At 40.6% G+C, this 26693-nt stretch overlaps 1 protein-coding gene across 4 annotated transcripts in view; it reads left to right on the top strand.

The window, feature by feature from the left end:
* The window catches only part of AFF3 (ALF transcription elongation factor 3), a 320625-nt gene extending 295378 nt beyond the window's left edge, over positions 1–25247 (top strand). For 3 of the 4 annotated variants that reach the window (XM_050331225.1, XM_050331224.1, XM_050331222.1), the window contains 7 exons: positions 12508–12571; positions 15209–15345; positions 17420–17491; positions 19071–19164; positions 23182–23231; positions 23363–23577; positions 24855–25247. In XM_050331225.1, coding sequence (XP_050187182.1) covers positions 12508–12571; positions 15209–15345; positions 17420–17491; positions 19071–19164; positions 23182–23231; positions 23363–23577; positions 24855–24976 — 754 coding nt within the window. In that variant the 3' untranslated portion in view covers positions 24977–25247. The remainder of the gene's footprint in view (positions 1–12507; positions 12572–15208; positions 15346–17419; positions 17492–19070; positions 19165–23181; positions 23232–23362; positions 23578–24854) is intronic. The other variant, XM_050331226.1, reaches the window with a different exon arrangement.
* The last annotated feature ends 1446 nt before the right edge of the window (positions 25248–26693 follow it).

The following is a 26693-nucleotide window of genomic DNA, read 5'->3' as shown; positions in this document are numbered from 1 at the left end:
ACCCACTTTTGACCAGGTTTCTCAAAGCCCCATTCAACCTGGCCTTGAACACTGCCAGGGACGGGCATCAACAGCTTGTCTGGACAACCAGCTCTGGTACTTCACCACCCTCACAGCAAAAGATTTCTTCCTAACATCTAATCTAAACTTGCCCTTTTTCAGTTTAAAGTCATTCCCCCTTGTCCTAAAACTAGCTCTTGTCAAAAGTCCCTCATCATCAGGGAGCACTGAGGACTGGCTGGGCACCAAAGGATAGGGCACCAAGAGCCAAAATGCAGAATGCATCTGGCAGGGGTCCAAGTCCCACAACACCTAAGCAGGTTGAGCAGGGCAAGCCCAAAGGTGGAATCAGGTTCAGCCAAGCGCTAAGATCCTCGGGCACTTCCATGGTGATGAGTCAAGTCCAAGGTCAGGCCAGGAAGTCAGGTCAGGATCAGGTCCGGTGCGGGTCAGACACAGCCTGGGGACTGCCAGGCATGCGTAGTGACAAGGCAGGTCTGAGGTCCAGCCAGGAAGACAGACCCCAAGGCAGAGTCTAGTTCAAGGGGAGACATGGCCAGGCACAAGCACTGCTGTAAAGGGTTTGCTTGCAGTGAATTGGACAGGGAGTGAAGGCCCAGACCTGAGCTTAAATGGATTTCATTAGGCTGTGGACAGAGGGAGAGGCCCCACATGAGGCAGGTCAGGGCCACTTAGACTTTATTAGTATCCTTGTGGCACTGGTATTAATTATGCACACATCAGACTATTAATGTATCATAACTGTAGCAAGGCAGGGTGAGAGGGGCACCTTCTTGTGCACCCTTTGGAGCAAAGAGAGAGGACATAAGGAACCTTGCATTCCTGAGCCTTGACAGCTGCTGCTCCTTCTGCTGAGCTAGAGGTATCACAAGAGCAGAGTGAGCAGGAAGCAGCAGTGGTTAGCATGAGTACCTGGAGGGGTATATGGCCCTCCCCACCTCCATTGCATCCTTCACATATCCCTCACTTCTGCTCTGAAAATATTTTAAGCTTGTAATGGTATTTATTTTATTTTTTTCTAAATTAAAATTGCCAGTTTGTTTCCCAAGGTCATTTAGGACATAGTATTATTTAGATAATGTATAGTGGGGAAACTGAAGGTTGAAATTCTAGTATCTAGAAAATCCAGATTCTTTTTGACTAATAATATTCTGGCCTAAAAATACTGGTATTTTTTCTGGTTACTTTAGAAGAGGTTCTGTTCAAGGTACGCCTCAAACTGTCTGGAGCTCTAAACTGCATGACCTTGACATAGTTTTCATACTCCCAGACTTTCACGCACAACATCTCTAACTCCTTTATACTAAAAGAAATGTTGGGAAAACAACCTTGTTCTCTCAGGAACTGCTTTCTACCAGAATTGGGGTGTTTTAATATTAACAATTGTTATTATTGTTGTTGTTGTTGTTATAATGTTGGTTCACACTATCTGGTCTCAAGAACAACTAGAGAGGCAGCATCCTCTCATAGAGAGAAACCAGATTTCCTGCTGTAAGGTACAAATTATTCCTGTGGACTTCAAAAGGATGTAACTGGCTTGCATGTCAAGAAAAGAAGGCTTAATTTCTCTGTATATTCAAGGCAGTCATAAGCAGATGCAAACTGAATAAATGTAGTCAGTTTTTCTGCCTCTTTTGGAAAATACTCTCCCCTGTGTATATATCCTTATTATATCCTCTTACTCCACCTCCCTCCATATTTTTAACTCTTCCAGTATGTTTATTTAACATTGTTTAGAAGTACTACCTAACTCTTCATATCTCTTTAAATGCTTTATCACCTATAATTTACTTGCAACTGCTTAATTTTTCTGCAGTTTAAATACGTACATACAAGGCAGAAAGGTGTCAGAGTCAAAAGTCAAAAAGGATGTGCTCATCTGTTTGGATTAGAAAGAAACATAGTCAGAAACAGCTACAACAGAAGAACTATTGTATCTTCATCTGCTTTTCCCTCAAGATGCTTACAAAAAACAGGGGAACTGATTTGTTTCATTTTCCCCCTAGGATACTGTCGTAGGAGATCTGCTTTGGTCAGCATCTCTGTCATCTGAGAGGCTTTTATCACTTGCTTTCTCCATTAGTGATAGAAGTGATTTCTCTAGCAGGCATCTCTAATAAAACTGTTTCAACTTTCCAGACAGAGATACAATTAAACGTTGGTATATAAGTGCCTTCCATGTAAAATATCCCCAAGCAAGTTGTAGACACGTAAAAAAATGTACAAAGCCAAATAAGATAAAATACAGAATCAAATATATCTTAATTTGTCCTTAAACCCCAGAAACAGTTAAATGCCTGTTGTGCTAACTAGAGGAAGGACATTGTCAAGTACTACATCTGTCATCCACAACCTGTATGTGGGATACACCATCAGAATACCAGCTGTAGTAGATCTTGATTCTGAAATTACTGTGCAGGGAAGTCACTGAAATGTAGCAGATTAGACTGGCTGTAAATGTTAAATGTCAACAAATTTGACTCACATGTTAGAAGGATCAAATTAAACATGGCAGCCAGTGTCTTTCAAATTCATGTAGTACCACAGCAGAGGATTTGAAGAAATGCAGTACAGTAGGTCTAAATTATGTAGTAATCCTAATGGCAGCATTTGTCTAAAATGATGCCTATGAAGTATTTCATCTCATAATCCATGAAGTTCTGAATTACTGTAATCCAGCCATGGCTTTAAAGTCTTAATTTTAATCAGACTCTGAAGTTTTTAAGAGACTAAATCCCTTATATTTAATTTAAAACAACAACTATTTTTTTGACCAATCAGTGTGTCTTTCCTTTATTCTCAATTTATTTTCTCCAGATCATTGACAACAGCTGTAACTAGCAATAAATTGGAACACAAGTAGGTCAATAAAAAGTGTATCTTGCTTGGCAGAGTACTGTATACACATACACTGTGGTAGAACAGTAAATATAGCTAACAGTCTTCAAAAGACAGGCAAAATTCTGCTTTACCTAGTTTGCCGTTTTTTACTGATAGATCTAGATATGCTTATAGGTACCCAGCATGCCTTATATGTAAGTGACATCTATGCTGTTTTCAGTGGTAATTCTCAACAAGATTTCCTGGACTTTTTGGCCATTTTTGACTCCATGAAGAGAAGATTTTCAAGGCTACATAGTAATGCTTCAAGCCAAATTGATTCCTGCTGTAATTTCACTGAATGATAGAACTCCCAATAATTGCATTTACGAACTAAGTCTGTTGTCCTTTAAAGGATAAGCACAGACATGCTGTGGGTGCCCAAGGGCACAGTCCCACACCCTCCTCAAAATATTGCATATGTGGTATAAAAAAGAGCAGAGCATACCCAGCTTCCTGGTTTTCCTTATGGCTAAATCAGAACATGCTCCTCAGGATTATTTTATTGCATTGTGAGTTATTCCTTCAGACTTGGGGTGTGGTTTTTCTTCACTTACATTTATTTATCTTTTTTCTGGCCTTTTTTTTTTTTTAAATTCATGTTTTGTTGAATGCCTGGTCCACCTTTATGGATTTTGGTGCTACGCACATCCAACCAGCTTCACATTGTCCAAGGGACATATCCTGTGGTGAGATATATTTTCTGTGTTTGTTTGTCAAACAGTAAATCATATACCCAGAAAATATTCAGACTGTAAAGGTGTTACGCAGAGAGCTCATGAAGAGTTCAAAAAATAACTTCATGGCACATCTCTTTGTTTCGGCTTGAAACCCCAAGTGTCTCATTTTCCAAAGTCTCCTCTTCCTTGTTCTTCCTCCTCAGAGTGGAAAGGAGAAGGTGCTCCTGGGTTGTGACTCCCATACAACATCTGGAAGTGATTTCACTTTGCATTGCTCAAAATGCTCCAGAGACTCCTGAAGTATTTAGAGAAACTTTTGTAGTGCTGAATACATCCTGAGGAGCACAGTTAAGGAACAGATCTTAGCTCCTCTTTCTTCTCATCAGCAATCTAAAAAAATCACCATTCAGATAGACCAATGTCTGCTACACTAAGTTCCTCAAAATTCATATACTTGCTTTGGACTCCCAGTTTCTTGGCTTTGGGGGCTTTCAAGACTTCATCTGACTATTCCAGTCTCCCTTTTCTTCCTTATTACTTGTGGCACTGAATTTTCTCATGTGTACAATGCCCATGATAAAATAACATTAGACACACCAGACACTGACTCCCATGCCAGTGTCCCCCATGCCAGACACTGCCTCCCATGATTAGATAATTAAACTGCCTGTTCTCTGCAAGACCACCTACCCCTTTTCTTTATAGGAACACTTGGTTCGGTGGGAAACAGATGCTTAATCAGCTCTGGCAGGAGATTCTCACAGGGTATAGAATTTACAGGCACTATTCCCTGTCATTAAAGGAAAGCCAGACCTGTGGACCTCATCTGAACTTACATGCTACATCCATGCCCCTCCTCTGTTCCTGTGGGCAAGTGGTTCAGCACTGCTTATCTCTGTATGATTAAACTGTCTGCACTCCTCAAAACAAAGAACACTCACTGCCTCCTGAGAGCAGTCCCTGGCTAGTGCTGTTTCCCAGCTGTGCCCTGGCATTGTCTGGAACTGAGCTCAAAACCATGCCAGGGAGAGTGAGTATCAGCAATTACACAGCATGGATGAACAAATGATAAATCTGGTATCCTTGCCCTGCTTGTTTCACTTGCATAGTCATAGCCAAGGAATGTTTTTACTGACAGACTCAGATCTGAAATAGTGTCTGGTACTTTTGTCACTCAGGAGAATTTGTTTGCATTAATTTATTTTGATGTAGCTTTTTCTTACTCTACAGATAGACTAGAAAATATCTTCAGTCCACAATGATTCATAATAGTGAGCAAGACAAGAGTCTTCTAATCAGGTTCAGCAAACTCTCCTCCAGGTCCCAGCAGCAGAGCTGAATCTCACGGATGGGAAAAGACAGTCTCGAGTCTTTCCCAGTCTTTCCTCACCTCTGCAACTGGTGAGCAGTGAGCAGATGCCTACAGCAGATGATGAGCACCCTCCAAACCCTGCAGCTCTTGGACTAATCTAACTCTCATGCTGAATATGCGGAAGTCTCAGCTAACTTCCATGGTGTTTGCCATTCTACCACATCTCTGGTACTTGACAGAGCTTGTTTTCCTTGGGTTTGATTTCTCCTCTAAGATCTAGAAGTCCATCCCAGTGTAACTGGGTATTTGTCTACTTGTTCAAGATCACAGAGCAGTGGGAGTTTTCATCACCCTCAATTCCAAGATTCACAGATGTGGTGTGTAAGAGATATTCTAGTGCCTCTATTTGAGGCTTAATTCCCAAGTCAGCTTTGCTGTCCCTGTGGCAGTGGAAAATATATTTACATACATTTGAAGAATGTGTTTCAAGTCCATTTTTCACAATATAATTACCCGGAAGCTTCTGTTTTGGACTAAAAGATTCACTGTAATGGTCCTAGGGAGCAAAGGCTGTGATTACCCAGGGAAGTCTGGGAGCTTTCCTGATCATTCCTTCAATATGTAAAGCATATTTTCATCTTCCAGTGATAACAAACCACACAGGTAAATGGTCATAACCTCTTTAATCTAGAGAATCACAGGTAGACTACTCAAACTCATTTTTAGCCTGGGTTCATCTTGGGAACAAACAGTGAGTAGTAGAGCTGGAGAAGGGCTATGATAACCTAACACCTGTGAGGAGTATGAATTCCCAAAATCCCTATCAGATGTTTACCTGAATAGATGACTGATTATGATTTCTTTCAGGTCCTGTGATTACCAAAGTTTCTTGGACACACTTGACAGGACAGGATCCCTGGACAGAATCTTTGTTTCAGGATTGCCTACTTCTTTCAGTGTAGATACCCCGTTCATGCCACCCAACAGTTTCACCCAGACCTTGTCTTGGCCCTCAGCAGAGCTGAGTACATCAAAACTGGCTGCCAGGTAGTCCCTCTCCCAGAAAGGTCTTTCTGCCTTTGGTTTTCAGCTGCTTCTTAAGAATTTAAGACGTCATTCCATGGGATTTTAAAACAAAATAGATCTGGACTGCTGTAGTCCTGCCCTCTCTCCCTAGGTCTGATTATAAAAGCTTTCACTCCATCTTCAACTGAAAGTAGTTTATTTCAGAATATCTATTAACAAACACTGAAAGAGACAAAAGTCCCTATTGTGAATACTTCTTTCTTTCCTCTTTCTTCACTTGTACACTTTACCCCTGCATGTTTTAGTTTAGATATTGATTTCACGTGGATAAGTCATGAATCTGGGTCATACCCAGGAATCTGTAGTAGATTTTTACTCTTTCTCTTGTATTTCACTACATTGAGATGGTTAGTCTGGGGGATTTTGCATTTTTGCCAAAATAGGAGTCTCCACTTATTTTATCCTTCTGCATTTCATTTAAGTTAGATGCAAGGCTTTAATTTTGTCTGATACTTTTTGCAACAATAACCCCTCCCTAGGTATCTGTACTATTCATCTATTAATCTAATCTAAGCTATTGACCTTGTCATACTAAACCCAACAAGATAGTAGTTGTGTAGTTGTGTGATTGAGTAAATTTTTCTAACATTTGGCCTGACTCCAATAAGATCCTTTGTGCCTGTCTTTGTGAAATGCCTATAGTACTATTATTTAAATGGCTCAGAAATACTCTCCTGGCCCTCTCCACTTGGCATGCTCCTCTGCTCAACTTCCAGTCCTGCTGGGTCTGCCAGAGTAAGCGTGAGACTCCTGTAGCTGGGTACCCACTTCGTGCAGTGTCACGGGCTCTCTGTGTGTGCCATGCCTCAGAGGCAGCAGTGCTGTGTCCCATAAAACAGCATTTATTTTAAGTTGTGGAATGAGCAAGAGGCCATGATATATCAGGGGAGAACACTATTTTGTATAGCAATACCCACTCAGCTCTGTTGTTTACCCCAAAGAAGAACACCCTTATCTGTGACCCCACATGCCAGACAAACTCTCGACACATATCCTGGTATGAAACAGCAAATAGGCAAGGCTGCCTTTCACTTTACGTGGTTTCCTTCCTCTTACAGGATTTTCTTCTCCTGCTGGACTGAAAGCTCAGGGCATACCACCACAGCTTCAAAAATGGACACAGGCTTACTCTGGCTATGCCAGTTTCTTTTGATTTGCCCCAGCTCTGACCAAATTTTAAAGTCACTCATTTTGCTGTTCTACTTCTTTCCAACACATCCATTTTTCCAGTGCTTAGACTACTAAAGTTGTGAAACTGGTCCTATATTTAGAATTATGATTTAAACTGCATTTATTACATGCAGTTGTTGTACACTGAGGAAGCACTAGTTGGGTTTTTTATAACGCTTCAGCAGTATTATCTCTGAAGGGTATTAAAATGTGCACTTGGCTACATTTATGATGTTTAATTGAACTTTTATTAGGTTTTTTTAATGTACCCTCATAAAGCACCATACGACAGTAAGAAATAACGTACAAGTGGTAGATTATGTAAATGAAGCAGAAAATGCTATAGTTTAATATTTAGTTCATATAAAATATAAAAATTAGATGAAAAATGTGGGTTTGAATGCAGTTATAATTAAAATTGTATATTGGAGTCTAACCTACACCGTACTCTGTAAATACTACTGGTTGCTCTGAGTTCCAAGGAGATTATTTTGCAGTAGATACTGATAAATTACTGTACAAAGTAAAGCTTTTATTGATTCACTTTGTTTGATTCTCTTCCCTTTATTTTACTGCATGAGTTTACATTTTTGCAATTATCTGCTAAACTGGAGTAAATTAAATTCAGAGAAGACAGCAAATGACAAAGGGGGCAGAGATGCACTGTAATGGCATGGAGTTAAATAGGATGAGAGAAACACATACACACACAAAAGCGTTTCACCTGGGTAATGGTAACACCACTCTTAGGAGCTCAACAGCCCGGAAATTCTGAAAGGCTGCTTCTGGGAGGGGAGTAATTACGATGCCCGCAGCCATCTCACCTCATGCTGGGATCCCGCACAACATAACAAGCAATGGAAATGCTGCCTTTCCCGCTGGTTTTCGACAGGCTCCCAGAGAAAGTGCTGCCAAGGCAAGTGAGAGAAATTCTGGACAGTAGCGGATTGTTTGATAAATTTCATCCTGGATTCAGCCACAGCCATGCTACTGAGGCTGCCCCTGTCAAAGTCATAAATGGTTTGAATGCCGCTGCTGAAAAGGAAGCCTGGCCTTGTTTGTACTATCAGATCTAGCCGTGGGGGGGTTATTCTGTAAAAGGCTGGATTCTGTTGCAGTGCCTAGGTGACTGGCTAGTGTTGACTGAGAATGCGTTGAAATGGTTCCAGCAGTACTTGATTGCTTTCCCCAATCATCATAGTAGGGTAAATTCTCCTCAAGAGCAGCCAGTTTCACATAATGACACTTGATCCCAGGGAGAATTCACCAGCGGCCTGACTTAGTTGGCGCTGATGCTTTACGCTCTTTCTCTTGCCTTTCAGAGAGATATATGAGATGCATTAGAGCAGTGTATTAGAACTCCTTTTTGGCTTTGTTGAAGAGGACTATATTTCTAAAAGTACCAACAATCAGATATTCAGAAACAAAAGACTTTCTTGTGCAGTCAAGATTATTAATAGAGATAAAACACGTTCCTACCTGTTAATTTGAAGTCAGAATTCTTTTTGTTTTCTTCTTTTTTTTTAAAAGAGGTCTGAATTATCTTTTTAAGTCTGGAGTGACAGTGCTGATGTCACAAGACTTGTAAATAACTTACAAGAAGAATCTGACTCAATTGTCTGAAAACCAGAAATCGCTGAATAACTCTCTTTGGGACTTCAGTTTACATTCATGACCAGTAAGCCTAACAAAGAGATTCCAGTGCTGCTTCTGCTCCTCATAGCCACTCCAGTTCAACCAATATCCTGGTACCGTTTTAACCCTGTAGAAATTTTTCCTATTCTCTCTCTTCTCAGACTGTAGCAAGGCTGTGATCTGCAGGGGGTTGCAAAGTTGAGACCAAAGACCCGAAAAGGGTTTTAACCACAGACCTTTCTGAGTCTCTTCAGTGGGAAAACAGATTTGCTTCTCCTCCAAATGCCTCTCATCAGTAGCACACAGTATCTGAAATTAGCATAGTGAGATTGCCTGCAAATTTTCCAGTCTGAGATTATCACCAATGTAACTAAATAAGCCAAGCTACAGAGGAAATTTGGATGAACCTTCATGTTTGTAACAGGGATGGGTTCTTGGTCACCAAGTCACTGTAACTTCAGAGTCTATAAAATCAGAATAAGATTAACAATTTTTTGTGACCTTCATAGATACAAAATGTGCAGTATGCAAAAGAGCTATCCTGAATAATTAATTTATGCATCAGTTTTCTCATGTGACTTCATACGTCCATGAGCTGAGGCAACCTCTTATCTTCAAGAAGCCCATAGAAGAGGGGGTTTTTCTATTTTTTCTACTTCATGACATAATAGTTTAAACTATTTTGATACTAAAATGATATAAGAAATTTATACAATGTACAAAACCACACATTGAATCTATAGGACGTTTCAGCTTCCCATTTTCACCCAACATGCACATTAGTTATCTGAATATAAAGGTTATTAAGATGTAGTGATAAATTGAAAAATGGTATTTCACAGATTGAATGAAGATAGCAGAATTTGACTTGGCATGTTTATTAACACTATTAAAAAAGTTCTGTTTAAAAAGCTAATGGTACTCTATTGATTTTATCCCAATGCATCTTAATTTCTGTTAGGCATCCCCTGATTTCTAAATCAGTTTGGTATTTTTCCCATGGAAATACCTAAACATTCACATGGAGAATATATATGCTTTGTTTTAAAATAGCATTTTAATAACTTCTCTTTTTTATATAAGACTTCACAAACAACAATTGGACTTAGTACAAGCTGATGACTTCGGTTTTTATGTTACACTTAACCCACCCTGCAGCAGGGCCCTCAAAGCAGGCTTCTAGGTTCAGTAACATTCATGTTCGTGCTAATACCCCCATTGCTAATCATAACTTGGGAGAATAAAACCTGCTGCAAGTTGAAAGTCATTTTACAATTAACTTATAAATAAGTCCACCATAATTACATTGTGTTATCTCACATTGGTTTTACAGCGTCTTGCCACGCTTCAAAGAAGGAAATTAGGCATACAGTGCTGGGTGATATTTAGGACGGAATGTTGCAAAGGATGTATTTTAATGGCCTGAGTTTGAAAGGCTCAGGTAAAGGTTCATCACTTTGAACATTTCAGATAGATGAGACCAATGGTTTGTTGCTCTGCCCTGCTTTGCTTTTTTGTACTTCATGGCAAACCATCTTACCTACATCATTGCACAAGACAAAGATAGAACATTTTTTTTAAGAATTCATTCTGTGTTTCTGAAAACACAGGTATATTTCTGTATCTAACTAACACTGTTTCAGTGTGTACTATTTCATAATTGACCAAGACCAAATTCAAATGATTCTTCTTATTAAGATAATATTAGCATCTTGTTGGGCACAGGAAGTTGCAGTAGGTTATGAAATCCTGGGACACAAACCTGTCTTTAGTCCCCTTGCTGACCTACTTGGTAGAGTAAGCTGGAGTGAAATTTCACTCTGCAAATAATAATATTTTATAGAAAAATGGAACAAAGTAACTGTTCTTCATATCAACAAGTTTTTTAGGACAGAAATCATTCTAAATTAGCCAGACTTTGAATTTCATTTCCATCTAGTTATATTTAGCCTTTCTTCTCTTCAAAATAAGGTTGACTAACCTTCTCTGATACAATTAAATGTCCTTAAAACAGTATGCATATCAGTAGAAAGAAACAGACAAAGTAAACACACTGCCAAATAGCCTTGTCAATTTAAGGAAGTTGTGTGGCTATCCTCTTCTGTCAGTTGGCTCCTCTGTGCCCCCACTGATCTCAGTTATGAATCTGAGCATATTCTTACTGCTATCGGCAAGAATATTTTACTCATCCATTCCTCTGACTTCACTTTTTAGATCTGCATCTTTTCTGGCTGACACAAAACATTTTGTTAAACACATGTGCAGAGAAATCCCGATTTCAAGAAAAAAAAACTACTTACAAATGTGGACTGGTTTGGACTGGGATAGAATAAATTTTCTTTGTAATATCTCCTGTAGTGCTCTGTATTGGATCCATAACCAAAACAGTGTTGATAATACAGAGATGCTTTAGTATTGTTGAGCAGCACTCGCACAACAAGGCCTTTTCTGCCTCTCACCCCACCACACCAAGCAGGCTGGGGGTGCACAAGGAGTTGGGAGGGGACACAGCTGGGAGAACTGACCCCAGCTGACCAGACTACTCAGACTACTCAGGAATATCTCATTTTCTTTAGGTAAGGACAAAGGGATGACACTCTAACCAATACTGAGAAAACTGTTTTGCAAGGCAAAACTTCCCTCTCTGAGAGAGAGGAAGATATGGCATTAACCACAGTATAAGCTGAGAAGAACCAGGACAAGTTTTAGCTGAGTAGAGAAAGAAGGATGTCACCTCCCACGTATATGAGACTGGAAGAATCTGCAGGGTCAGGAAATGTGAAGACTTTTATGAGAGGCAACAACAACAGATGCAAGGTTACAGTCTGAAATGACCTGGCAAATGTCTGTTCTCCACAGTGACTGAGAAAGGTGCCATTAGGAGAGCTTGTAAGAGGAGATGAAAAATTTGCTTCAGCCACGAGGAGCTCACTAAGGTGGTGACAAGGAGACATCAGTTTGTTTTCAGTTTGAATGGGAGTGGATAAGTCTGGATCACAAATGGACTTGTGAATTTCAGGACAGAGAGAGAAATTGAATTTGTGCCCTGCAGGTCAGGTAGGTTAAGGAAGGGATGGAATTTCCGAGATCTGTTTGAGGAGAAATCAGTGGAGAAATTGGCACTAGGAACACCGATGGACTGGCAGCAGGCAGCCCAGCACTGAGTCGGAGATGAACTCCAGGCAGCAAAAGTAAACAGCGCTCTCAGCATGCTTACAGATAAGAGGGAGAAGAGTGAGATGGTAGCTGTGGAGGCAAGCAGGTTCGATGTGTGTTTTCAAAGTGGAGAGATTAAACACACACTTGTTTTGAGAGGAAGGTGAAGCCAAGGCAAATAACAATGTACAGAGAGGAATAGAAAAAGAGGTAAGCAGGCACCAGGGAGAGGAGAAGACGGAATATCTTGTTCCGCTTAATGCTTATATCCGTTTCGCAGATCAGAACTGCACTAATTTGGGAAGCAGTTTATATAATCCATAAAAATGCATTTTATTAGCTTTTTTTTTTTACTTTGAATCACTGACTTCTAAAGAATGAGAACAGCCATAAATGCTATTGTCTCCACAGGCAGCAATTTGAAAATAGAAGATCCGTGGTTACACGATAAGTGTATTTTGTTCATAAAAAATATTTGCAGATCAGGTTTAAAATAAGGGAAAAATAGCTTTAAAATATTCTGCACTTCAGAAAATAATAAAATGTCTTCTTATTTTCCCCTGGTAGGCCACGCAATGCAGATTACTTTATGCAGGAAGCTAAACGGAAGAAGCATAAAGCAGATGCAATGGTGAGAACATTTTCTTTCCAGTTACATTGCTGCAAATTATTTTTGTAATGCACTTTCTTCATCAGCGCGGTATTGCTGGGGTAATTATAAAATCTATTATAAGGATGGCTAGGCTTGTTAAATTAAGAAATGTTTATATAATCAAATGTTCATAGCCCAATAAACTATGACTTAACAAATAATGACTTACTGAGATAAAGGCCTGGATAAATAAAACTTTCCGTTTATCCCTTTGCTTTAATTAGTAACTACAGTAATGGAGGCTGTGTAAGGGATCCACATACCTATCTTCTCAGTTTAAGTAGCTGACTAGGTCCTATAATTGCATCCCCAAATCTGATCTGGTGGTTGAGGTATTTGTACTTTTTTTTTAAGAGTTTTGGCTTTTCAGTGCCAGAAGAACCCTGGTTTCGTGGCAGATGTTTCTGGGCATAATCAGAAGCACACAAGCAATCTGTGCAACCCTAGAGGAACACCTAGCACACAGAGTGCTGTTGCAAGAATCTGTCAGATTCTTGGCCCTGGCTTTGACCTGTCTAAAAATGTAGCCAGCAAGAAAGAGGGGAATCTAAGATTATATGGAACACGAAACTTGTCTTTCCAAACAAATGGGTGCAACAAAGTATACAGGGCTCCAGGAGAGCTCTGCTTAGCTGTCCTTCAGCTTTCTCCAAGGCTGTGTTCTCCAGCACCATGGATAAGCCAGTGACATGAGGTCTCTGGGATGGCAGTATATGGAGTGGAACCCTGCATTAGTGTGGCTGTCTTGCAGGTGGGAGTAGTTGCATTCCTGCCTTGCTCTGTCAGACAGACCCTCTGCTGTCAGAGCATCAGGAAAGAAGAAAGGTGGCTCAGAACCTCTTGTTTCTTCATCTCTTTTTTTCTCAGCTGTGCAGAATGTAAAAAGGCCATGGAAGCAGAAGCAGGCCCTTAATTTAGGACACTAACACCGAGTTTTACACTCTACCTGAGTTTATTAGCACAAATTTCCATGGTTTATTCAGTTCCATATTACTTTAAAGTGAGTCTTAAATCAGAAAATATTGTGGAGAAGTACAAATGGTGCATTTTAGTGTGTTGCTTTAAACAGAATGGAAAAGATCACTTAATATGCAAAGGAAATTCTTAGCCTGGAGAGAAATGTTTTTATGGTAGACTCCCAGAAAAAGGAGTTGCAAGCATTATTCTCTGCTCTGCCAGAAGTTTCCTGCAGAAAGTCACCTAGACACAGTTTGAATAGCCTCCTATCAGCATTAGGTGGTTGAAATATCCTCCACGTTCAGCTTCCCTATACAGTGGACCAGCACCTTACTTACACCTTGTGATTGCCCTTTGCAGGTACTTCCTTTCCCTCTCTGGATGCGTAGGCATCCCAAAGGAAATGCCATATTGCCAAAGTGCCTTCAGGCACTTTGAATCACCTTGCTGGGCTCAATACCACCTACTTTGGCACTGCATTACTTAACACAGGCACTTAGAGTGAGCAGCCTGAAAATCTCTCGAAGTCTCTCTGTTCCTCAGTCCCCATCTGTGAAATTGGGATAATAGCACTTCCACCTGCACTGGAGCATCAGGGAGAAAATACAATAAAAAGTTTGTGAAGTTCTCCAGTATGATCGCAATGGGAGTCATATAAGAACCTAAAATAGATTGAAGCCAGTGTGCCATTCCAAAGTTGCTATTTAAAAATCTTTATCCCTTGGAAAAGAATAAGGTCCATTAACCTTTCACTGTGTGCATCAGATTTCAGCCAAATACATCCAGTCCATTAATGGGCTTTATGTACCGCAGGAGTTCTGACTGAAGGAGAAAGAAGTCAGGACAGAGAGGTTTTAGTATGATTCTCTTTTCACATCAAAAAATGAAATTCTGAGAGCAGATAAGTGGTATGTACGTGCACACATATGAACATTATATGCATATTTGCATATACAGTCACTGAGAACATACATACACACATATATGCCTGTAAGTACACAAATACACACACGGAGTCAAAGAAGTACCAAAAATAGGAGAAAAAATGGGACAAGGAAGGAGGATTGCAGAAGATGCTGAGGGACCAGCATATCCTCCTGAAAGAAGAGGATATAGAAAGTAAATTCCTGACAAGAGGAGAGCAGTGCTGAAAATGGTAGGGATAAAGAAGACAGGATAACAGATATAAGCCTTTGTATATGAGTTAGTAGTCAAAGTATTTAATTCTCTTAGTTCAGGGTTTCATTTACCTTTCTTTGTTGGGTGATAAAAAATTACATCTGCAAAGATGTGTGAAACCCATTTTTAATGAAAGCTTGAACAAAAGGCCTGATGAGTTTGTGGAATTTCCAGCACTGGAAGAGCTTTCGACAAGCACTTGTCAGGAATGTCCTAGGCAGACCTGATCCTTCTTTGGACACAAAAATGTTGAACAAATAATATCTCAGAGCTTTTTTCAGCTCTGCTTTCTGTATCTTCTGCATGATTTTCACTCATGCACAGGGTTTGATGGGTTTTAGCTTTCTCCCAGAAAAAATTGTGAATCTGAAGATATACCAACTTGTGTCAAGTTTACGATTTATGTTGAGAAAATCCCATGAAATGTAAGCACATCTTGATGATTACACTATTTCTCTTTGTCCTTATTTTTCCCTCTAGGTGGAGAAGTTTGGAAAGGCACTGAATTATGCAGAAGCAGCGCTATCGTTTATTGAGTGTGGAAATGCAATGGAACAAGGCCCAATGGAATCTAAATCCCCTTATACCATGTATTCAGAAACAGTTGAACTCATCAGGTAGGAAAGGGAAGAGATGATCTCAGGGGTTGCTCTGTGCAAACATGCTCATCTGCATTATCACATAGTTTCCTACATACAGTAAAAGAGAAGTGAAATCTTCATAAGTGCCTGGTCAGTCATATGTAATGTGTATGTATTATCTGTGATTTCTTTGGAAATTAAATCAGGAAACTTTGAAGAATAAAAAACAATGAAACAAACAGACAAACAAACATCCAACCAAACAAAACAAAAAAACCCGGCACCCAAATATTTCCATGTTACTTGAGTTGCAAATTACTTCAAGAGTTTCATGATGTAAGTCCCAAGCTACTGAATAGAGAAAAATAGTAATCCATAACAACAAAACATTCTCCTGGAACAGTAGTTTGAAAAATGCTGCAATGTGTTTAAGATTGCTGTTTAAAGGTTACTTGAAAGAAGATGTCAACAGGGATAGAAACATGGACACTCGAAGTCCACTTGGTGTGCATGCTCCTTATGTAGCCAGTGGAGTCCCAGAAGCAGCCCAGCTCACCCTAAAGCCAAGTCCTACTTTTAGTCAACTTCATGGCTCTCCAAACAGTACAGTGTAGAATTCTGTCCCATCCACAGTCCCTGTGAAGAAAATATGTCTCTAAAGTCCTTTTCTCCACTATAGTTGGTACTAACAGTTAACATTATTGGCAGTGCTGGTAGAGAAAGCAAAGGTCAAAATCATCCCAGCAGCTGAGGGACTCTCTGCAAGAGAGTGACACACTAGCAGAGGAAGTTGCACTGCCAGTGACCATGGCATCATTCCTCAGGACAGTCAACCATGCAGCTCTCATCAGGATTAAGTTCATAGGAAGTAACATATTTTCATTTTTAAATATATTCATAATGAATCAAAGGTTCTAGAACAAATGCATTATTTTGGACTTAGTGTTGATGTGAAGATTTTATCGCATGTTAATAATTCCACTGGCATTTTATTCCACTTAGGACTGTCTTCTGATGTATTTCAGTGGACTGAGGCCAGCTTTCTAACTAGGAGGTTATTGAACAAAATCAAATAGGTTTTTTTCTGTAAGAGAGTAGTACATTCCATCTCTGCAATTCTTCTTTTTCCCATGTCTGCAATTCTTCTCTTCTTTTTTTCTCACAAGGCAGAAAACTCTTTCTTTGTCTGCCCTGTCTTTTCTCGTAGTACTAAATATATGATCCTAACTCTGGAAATGAATTTTGCTTGCAGATCCATAGCTTTCAATAATATGTGTAGCTGTGGTTGTGTTGTGTGAATTGCTGTTGATCTCACTTTCTGCAGCTCAGAAAAATAAGTGGTTTGCTAGGTATGCCTGTAGAAACAAAATGTTCATACTGAATTTTGGCACAGATATCAGGATTAAAGTCTGAAAGCAAAGGTAAGAAAAAAATCACAAGCAGCTAATTATGGGAAACAGGTATTTTTCTGGAAGTGAGCCCAGAAGCGCTCTGTGTTGTCCTAACCTTGTCTGTTGTTCAGGCATTCAGCTGGAAGCTGAGATTTCCAGAAACCAATTTGTGATTGCATAGCACATACACTCTTGAAACAGCAGTGCTACCTCTGTGGATGTTTAATATTTATAGAATTTGAATGTAATGTCATATGAGCAAAAATAGCTCTGAGCCACATGTTCCCCCTATGCTGTGCCCTGCTCGGAGGAGCAAATCTGGGTAGACACGCTCAGAACTGGCAGGGTGAGGTCAGCACCAGCTTCCAGGCAGGCTGTCTGCCTTCAAATGCTCTGAAAACCTTTCTGCATGAACTCTGTGTAACTGGGTCTCCACAGCAGTGGAGGTTGTTTCGGTAGGACAGAGTCACCTCAGCAACTAGGCTCCCCTCTGGACTGATGGATGTTCAAGGGAGTTACTGCTGTTCAAAGACTGCAGGGAGGCAAGCTAATGGCAAAATAGCTCTGAAACACAACCAGAAGAAACACATGTATGCCTGGTAACTTAAGCAAATATGTGTAAGGGGGCAGACCAAATTACATTGGCCAGCTTAGCTCTCTGATCAGTAATATAAAGCTGTCTATGTTAACTCATGTTGGTTTCTTCCCTTTTCCTTAAGGTATGCAGTGAGACTAAAAACCCACTCAGGCCCCAACGCCACGCCTGAAGACAAACAGCTGGCAGCATTATGGTTAGTAGATCAAGCTTTCCTCAAAAGGCTTCTTTTCTGCAGTGAGCCAGTTCTTGAAAATCAGATGCTGGACACAGCCAGATAAAATTATGTTCTCTATTGAAATTAAGAGAATACTTTCTGCTCTGGGAAGGTCTAGCCCTTGTATCACTGTACCAGGTCTGCATTCTGTCTCTGTAAATAAGCAATTCATACTTATTTATTGACTGTGACAGGTTGGCTATGGTATGTCAGTGTAATTAATTTTTAAATGCCTGATGGTTTGTTGTTTTTATGAGTGATGTAGTTTTGTACCAATAGCTCAGTAAGTTCTTTTGTGGCTGACACTTTAGGCTCAATAATCATAAATTATATTTATATTATATGGAGGGCAATATGGTGATGGGGATAATTAAGCCTCTTAGATTATCTACTAAATTGAGTTTTTTAGATATATATGTAAGCACCTTAGATTCTATAGGATGGTTGCTGATTGCTAGTAAAGTACTAGAATGTTATTAAAATCAAATTTTAATTTAATATCTACATAGTTAATACATAAAATACCTATTACATGGTTAGTGATTCTCAGTAAGTGGACATTTACAATCAGCAAGTGTGTTTTTAACATCTATTAACCATCTGTTAAAAATCCAAATGAAATGCATCTTTAGCCTCCATAAATAAGGAACTCTAATTAATCATTTGTATAAAAAGGAACCAAAATATTCAGAGATACCGGGTTTTTTTAATGCCCTTTCTCTGTCACTGGTTTGCTGTGTCATCGGCGGGCACACAGAATGCATTAATGGTAATTGCTTTAAAAACGCTTAGGTGGGAAAATGACTAAAGAATGGTTAAAAAAGAATATTTAAAGCCGCATTAGCAAGGCTTGCTGAGAACTGCTGGAGCGCTTCGGTGTGTGAGGAACCACATCCAAATTCAGGGAGCTGCTGCATCTGTTTCAGCAGCAGAAAGGTCAGCGCGAGGGAAAGCAGACGGAGCCTTCTCTGGGCGATGAATGGCAATCTTAACTCACCGTCTGCCAGCCAGCAGATGAGCTGACACCATTTGCATATGTGCTGTACCTGTGAAGGTGACAGAGGGAGAGTGATGGTGGAGGCTGCGAGGCCGCCGCATCCCCCGGCTGCTCCCGGCGCCCGCCGGGCAGGCTGCCAGCCCGCGCCGCTCCCGGCCCCGCTTCTCCTGGGGAGACACTGTCCTCCAGCGGCCACAGCCGGGATTTCACCGCCCGCTCCAGGACTGGAGCCGGGCAGGCTGAGCAACCCTGGCTGGCACTCGTTTTTTCAGGAGCAATTTGCTAATTCGTGGGGTTCGCTGAGGTTTGGGCAGCTCCTGGGCTGGGGCAGGTGGGGAGAGGTCTGCACTTCCAAACTCAAGGCATCTTCTGCTGCTCCAGGTTGGCTCCAGGACTAAATACTGTTTTTAAAAATAAGGCCTCTGCTGCCAAAGGAAAAGCAAAACACACCAGGTTTTTGCTTTGAAAGTGATGTTACTGTGGGGCATTGCCATGCTTGCCAATCCATTCAGATTTCTGTGTAGGGCTCACCCTTACCCTCTGCTCTCCCTTCTATTCTAGTTACCGCTGCCTGGCTCTTCTGTACTGGAGGATGTTCCGACTCAAGAGAGACCACGCGGTCAAGTATTCGAAAGCGCTTATTGAATATTTCAAGGTGCATCACTTATGACATGGGTTTAGACCAATGTGTCATTACAGGGGACAGAGCATTCTACTAAAACAGTAGCTGTGCTGGGCTGAGTTTTCCCCTGTGAAGTCAGTGGAGTTTTACCATAGACTCCCATGGCAACCCCTGATCTCTAGTCGGTTCTGCTGTCTTCACAAGGGCCCCTCTCTGAAAAATACATAATGTGTCCCTTCACAAAGGATGATAAATTTATTTTACTAACAAAGAGGTACTTTCAGATTATTCTTGGTCAACTGTCCTGCTCTGTTGCGAATAGGTTTTGCAGATTTTGCTCTGAGAATCCCCTCCAGGATAAGACCTCTCACTAGACTACCTATGAGCTGAAGACTTTGATTTAGATCAGTCCTCAGAGGCAGGGCTTCCACTTAGCAGGATCGATAGGTAGAACAGTGCAGTGGGACCATCTTCTTACGCAAGCAACTGTCGAACAGCCCACGCTGTCTTCAGTGGGAGTTGTACAGAAGCATCAGGGGGCAAAAAGACCACCTGCCATGTACTTGACACAGGACTGTTGGCTTATCCTTCCTACTTTGCTTATCCTTCCCTTGCTTCTGGTTTTCACTCTCTGCCAAGTCCAAACACTGCTTATTTGAAAAAGACCAGAAGTCCCTCAAAGTATTTTAATATATTTTGACAGGCAGGCTTTCCCTGGAAAGCACATCAAGAACAAAACCTTCCAGGTGGAGCTCACCTAGCAGTCAATCCATCCAGCATTTGATGTACAAACACTAAAATAAGCCTTTATCATCCTAATTTTTAAAAAAGTATGAACTTACAAGTACTTTAAGACAAACTGCTTTGGGGGACCTGAACGGTCTCTGAACCTGGGGCTCATCTAGTGGGTTTTTTTGCAGACTGAGGAATCTTGAAATGAAAAACATCCATCCTTTGAAATTTTGTTAATAAAAAAGTTCACATACAAGCACGAACACTCATGACCAGATTCTGAACACATGAAGACACTGAAAGGTTTGACAGATCCGTTATTGTCAGATAGAAATTGAAGTCAGTGTAATTGCTTAAAAAATTTCACAAGATATATAATTCAACACGTTATGTTTCTCTAACAATGACTTGATTTCAGGGGAAAGAAATACGTGCCTATTACAGTACTTTATTTTTCTTTACCAGTTCAGAGAATAGCTGCATTAAGAACAGGATGGTCAGGCTCTCAGCCATGTGAGATGTCTCCTACTAGCAGACAGAAACTGTTTCACAGAAAACATAAAATGGACTTACACTCTGCTGTAGTCAAGAAGAGCTTGGTTTTTTTCAGGGCTCCCGCTGATATAATGATAGCGTAGTTTCACATTAGAAAGTATTTTCACCTTTGAAAGTAAAAATGGGAAAAAAATCCATTTGCTATAATTTTCCATGGAAAACAAACCAATTCTCCACTCCTTTCGTATTTGGTATCTAAAAGCTTTCAAAACCAAGTTACATGAAATGCTGACTGCATTAAGAACTTCCACATATATTATCAATCAAAGAGAGATTTTAAACCTTGTCACACACGTTCGCAGGGAAAATTAGACACACTTTTCCTTTAGAAAATAAAAAAAATATTATTTAAATCTCCTTTTAAGTGTTTTATTTCCATTATTAAAAAAACTAATGCAGCAGAGAATTGAAAAGAAGGCACAGTTATTCAGGGGGCAGGCACATTTGAGAGTATAAAGAAACCAGGAGAATGGTTAGCAGTAGGCAAAGTGGGATAAGAGATGGTCCCTTACAGCATTACACTGCTTTGAATCCTTACCCCTACCTTTCTGGTGCAGAACTGAGATAAAGCTGGACATTATACCTAAAACATGAGAAAAAAGGACGTGGGGGAAGTTGTACAATAAGGCAGGGTGGGTTACATGTACAGTGGAAGCATCCTTGACTCCAGTTTGATTTCTATATTTTCCTGCCTTCAACTCTGTAAGTATACTCAGTTTCAATTACACTAGAAAGATGAAGGCCAGTAGCTCTGTGACAGATCAGAAGAGAAAAGGGAAAAAGAAAATAAACTATTCTACAGGAAGAAAAAATGCCAAAGATTCCCATATTGGTTCTATTTAGGATGGTAAATGAAAACTCTTCATACATTAGCCCTTCCTGCCAAAAAAAAAAAAAAAAAAACAACAAACCAAAAGCTCACTTTTTGTATCATTTACCTGGGACATGGAAGGCCAGTGTCAAAATACAGGAAGAATGCTAGGGCACACATGTGATCACTGCTGAAAGACAGCCAGTGTTGGGGGTGCACATGGAAGATATAGGAGCTCAAGAGGCAATTCAGAGGACACATCAAAACTGAGACAACAAACATATTTGAAGAGAGGCTCAGGAGATATGTCCAGCTTAGTGCAGAACAGATTAAGAGAGGATATAATCATGGTGCATATGGAAGTGGAACTGATAATACCAAGTGACATGCAGTTTTGCTGGCATTGGACCAACAAAATCCAAAAAGCTAGCACTGAAGTTAGGAAAATTCAATCTTAAAACTGAGAAACAGTGTCTGTTTTTCTAACTGTGAGGCCTGCAAAACACTAAAACAGGACACAGGACAACAAGAAGGATAAATAGTGTCTTAGGATTTCTATATGGCTAGCTGTCCCTTTTAAAAAGAAATAAAGTCCAAAAGTAATTTAGCTTCTTGTAAAAGCTCCATGATTGGTGGAAAACAGAAATTGCAGACTACACGCCCTGAGGGATTACTCCTGGCTTGAAATCCATGAACATCTGAAGCCCCTTGATTACCATTTTTCTTTCCTAAGCCATGAGAGACCAAGAGTTTTTGTACTGCTGTTACTGCGTGTAACTCCTGCAGTTTACAACACCTGCAGCCTTGCATTTAAAACAATATCCATAAACAGGTCTCAAACTGCAGGACTTGGCCTGTTCTCCCATAGATGTCAAGAAGGGAAGGTTGTTCTCCAGCACACAATCACCTGCATGTATGGTTTCAGGGGAAAGTGCAAGGAGGTCACTTTCCTCTGAAGGATCAAAGCCTGGCCATTGCTGAATATGAGGCTGTGGATGGGACGGACTAGCAAAGCTTGGTTTCTTAGACTTCTGGATTTTACATACTTCTGTCTCACAGGCCCAGGATTAAATCAGTCACTGCACTTGAGAGAGGGGAGGAGTTTTTCCACAGGTCAAATGGGCAGGAACCTGCCAGTAAATTCCCCTCAGCTCTTCCAGGTTAACTACTAGAATCATTTTATATATCCAGTCTCCATTACTGCTGATAGCTGAATTTCTCCTGCTCTGTGTGTGCAGTGCTTGTACAAGGTGGTCTCTCCTCAAGCAATGAAATTCTTTAGTCTAAGGAAGTATATCAGATAGAGTCTTAATGACTCCAGTATACACCAAATGTTCTAATCTCTTTCAGGGGGGGAATCCTTCAGCTAGGAAAACCACTAGTCTACACAGGCAGTCTCTCTGACCCTGTGAATGCTGCTGTGTTCAGACCAAGGGAAACAGCTCAAGAGGAGAAATCATGAGGGAGATTCTTGAGCCTCGTGGTTAGAACAGCTGCCTGAGCTGAGGGAGCCTCGATTCACAACCCTGTGGTCAGCCAAGCTGAGCAGGCTTGCAGTCTTGAAGGTCCTAAAGGAATGACATTTGTCACTGGGGGCAGGAGAGTGGGAGGAAAGCTTTCTGATTTTCTCCATCACAAGAAATTCCAGCCTAAACTTCACAGAGTCCTGACAGCACTTTTCTGAATTCCCAGGATTTCTGTGGAAAGGTTCCATTTCAGCTAATGTGTTTTCCTAATCAGCCCCTATCCCAGGATGTTTAATAGTCTCTGATTCAAGTCTGTTCTGCAGCAGTGCTTCATCACAACACCAAACTAGGCTGACTGGGTTTATTGCATCATGAGAAGCAATTGCCTCATTTTCTTTACATTTCTGTACTTTTATGCTCTTTAATGTTTTCATTTTATAGTCTTATATAAATTATATGCATTGTGAATTACTCTTTCCTTTCCAGAATTCATCAAAAGCTGCCCAGAACCCATCTCCTTGGGGTGCCAGTGGAAAGTAAGTTGCACAGAAACTTACCTCAGATTGGCAGTCAGAAACCATATTTTCTTACCTGCAGTATGTTCTGATACTCTGGTGGTTTCAATCCCAACACCTTTTTAAATAAGTGTATTAACATCTGTTTCCAGGAGCACAGGAACTCCATCACCTATGTCCCCCAGCCCATCTCCAGTCAGCTCTGTAGGATCCCAGGGGAGCACAGGGGCCCCTTCCCCATCTCCTATCATCAGCATTCCTCAGCGCATTCATCAGATGGCTGCCAACCATGTCAGCATCACCAACAGCATCCTGCACAGCTATGACTACTGGGAGCTGGCTGACAACTTGGCCAAGGAAAACAGAGGTGAGCAAGGCAAGGCAATGGGCTGTTTTAGAAGACTGTCCCGTGATTTGGATCAGGAAAATAACTATTTTGATAGGAAACCTGTCTGCAAAGTAGGGGTGCAGGGGTGTTCTTCTCCTTCGATCTGTCCATAGTCTGTTCCAAAACAGCCCAAAAAGGCAATTTTGATACCTGTCTTACTCAGAAGAATGTAACTTTTTCCTTTATTTGTGTGACTTGTGACAGAAAGGTCACAGACATTGCTGTGAGTATCACTCACTGCCATCTGTGTCATTCTGGAGAGAAAGAGCTTCTCGCCCCCAAAGTCATGGACCTGGATGGGATGTGTTTAGCCAGAGCACGTCAAAAAACAGGAGAACAATTTCTTTCTGCAGAAGAAATGAACAGCCACTCGCCCTCCCCCCATCCAAAGCAGACACAAATGGCAGTGAGGTGCTTCACTCCCTCTTCAGTGCAAGCTTCTCTTAGCTGAACTGGTTTCCATGAGCACATGCCTCAGCATCTGACTTGATGGTAAATTATTCCTTGTTTTTCAGGATAATTTATGTATTTAAGACAGGGACAAGGGCAGGATTCAAGTCAAAACAGTACACCTAAGTGTAGGTGTGTATATATGAGTTGGGGGGCTCATCTCTCATTGCAGTTGATGGAGCTTTGTTCAATACAAGCATCAGAGTTGGAGTGGAGTAGAACTCCATTCCAGGCTACCTAAGAATATGGGCACTATGTGTCTCTAAGTAGGCAACTGAATTGTGCATATCCATGGCATGGAGGTTTGAACTGGGTGATCTTTAAGGTCCTTTCCAACCCAAACCATTCTGTGATTCTAAGTGCCTAGTGTCTAGTTAGCCAAATTACTCCTTAGGCTGGGTTGACCGTGTTGTACAGGCCTCTGTTTCTCTGTCATGGTAGCTTAAATATCCAGCATATCACAACATATCATTAGACACTTGTGTGTAGACTTTTTGATTTAGTTGTCCCTAATCTCAGAATAAATCTTGCCCAGCGTCTGTTTGCTTTATCAAGACTCAGTGGAAATTAATGAAAAGCAAAGCTGAAGAACTGACTGTTTTGTTCTTTAAAAAGAAAATTGTTGTGCATCAGCCTGTAACATCATGAACCACAGCGCTTTAAAATTAATCTCACCAGCACTAAACTTTCACTCCCATGAAATGTTCAGCTTGACTCAATTTGCAAGAGAATAAAATCTATTAAAGGGTGACAAGTAGCAAATAAAGCTTCACTCTTCTGATGCTGAATCTTTTTTTTCCCTGCAGATTTTTTTAACGACTTGGATGCATTGATGGGACCTATCACCTTGCACAGCAGTATGGAGCATTTAGTTCAGTACACTCAGCAAGGACTTCACTGGGTGCGGAATAGTGCTCACTTGTCATAATGACTGCTTGCCATTCACATGGACAGTATACCTTTCATGGATAATTCAGTTATTCTGGACACTGTGCTACAGAAATAGTCAGCCACAGCATTGATCCAAACAAAGGTGAATATTTCTTCAATATCGAGCAAAATTTTTCTGACTGTAGACATGTATGTGTGCAGCAGTACAATATACAGTGATGTCTCTTCAGAATGAATTGTTCTGTATCGCTCTCCAAGCATTTTCATACTCTAGAAATACTATAAAGAACTGATCTTGATGCACAAAACATACCCTTTCTATTCTTGTACTAAAAAACTCAAAAACCAAAATCTCATGGGTTGACTGAACCAAGTGCAATAAGCACAGATCCCTCTTCAGGAAAGCTCAGAATAGATTCTTAACTTTAAGCTTGTACTGAAATCCTGATGACTTCAGCAGAGCTTAAAAGCACATACACAAGGGCTTTCCTGAACTGGAATGAATGAGGGCAAATTATAGACGTGGAGAACTTTTACTGCGAGCATGGACACGTCACAGAAGGTTCAGTATTAATGTGCCATCTCCCTGTTATTTCTCCACTGGAGCACAAAGAGGAGTTGTGTAGCCCCATTAAGTCGGACAAAGACAGCATTCCTTCATGTGCAATAAGTTTCAACAAATAGCATGCATTTCTTTATCTCCTGTCTTTTTAAGTAACTTTACCTCTCGTTCAGTTCCTCACCAACAGTACAACCTACGCTATCAAGCAAAAGGCCTGAAAGGAGACGGGAAAATTGCATTTTGTTACTGACAGTAAATAGATAATGAAAAAATATGGCAAAAAGCAATCCACTTAGGAAAGAAAATGTGTTAATTTCAGCAGCACACACACAGAGACAGATATTTATAACAGTTGTTGGCTTTGTATGGGAAGGCTTCATCCTGCAGATTTTGACTTTCATATCTTTTTTATCTAGTAGAAGCTTGCAGCATTTTCTTCCAAGCTGTATGGGAGCATTACATGCAATTTCCTTTATCTGGGAAGCTGAGTTTGCTGCTCATCAGGCTAAGAACTGTTTCCTATCATAATCCTCTCACTCTCCATGCATAATCCTCAACTAGGCTTTAACGCTTCTTGATTTATGGGATGTTTTCAGTTCCTGTTGACAGGCTGTGTTTTTCATGCCAGAAGAATTAATCCCACAATAATTGGAGTTTAATTTGGGTCAGCTGAGGTCAAGGCCAGTTCATATCAACTGTGCTTGCATTCAGTGCATTTTTGTTAATTTTCAGTGATTTTCACATATTTGGGGGGGGGGGGCTGTATCGAAATACAATTTTTTTGCAATCAGAGTTGCAGCCTTTACTCAAATCATCATCTCCAGTGACTTCCAATGGACTGTTCTTGTCTGAGTCACTAGTTGGACCTTCTTATTATTGTTTTCAAATCTAATTTATTTACATAGTAAGGAATGTGAATACAAAAGACACTTTCAACAGAAGATACAAGTAGAAGTAGCTACTGATATAAATGGTTGATTAAATGGTCCTTGCTGCCTTTTTTTTTCCTCCCTCATTTTTGAAGAGCTGCCTTTTGAAGAAAGACACCAAACAATGCAGCATGATTTCTCAGTACAATGTCTTTGGTAGCACAGGCTGTATGTACCCCATGGTAAAGAGTGGGCTGGTGAGCACCCTGAGCCCCACAAGCTGTGATTTTGGCGAGGTTACTTAGCATAACTCCAGCTATTGC

This window comes from Myiozetetes cayanensis, unplaced genomic scaffold (genome assembly GCF_022539395.1).
Source record: "Myiozetetes cayanensis isolate MyiCay16 unplaced genomic scaffold, myiCay2020 scf5-8, whole genome shotgun sequence".
Classification (NCBI taxonomy): Eukaryota; Metazoa; Chordata; class Aves; order Passeriformes; family Tyrannidae; genus Myiozetetes; species Myiozetetes cayanensis.
Note: the sequence above shows the minus strand (reverse complement) of the source record. Positions and strands in the feature narration are given on the sequence as shown.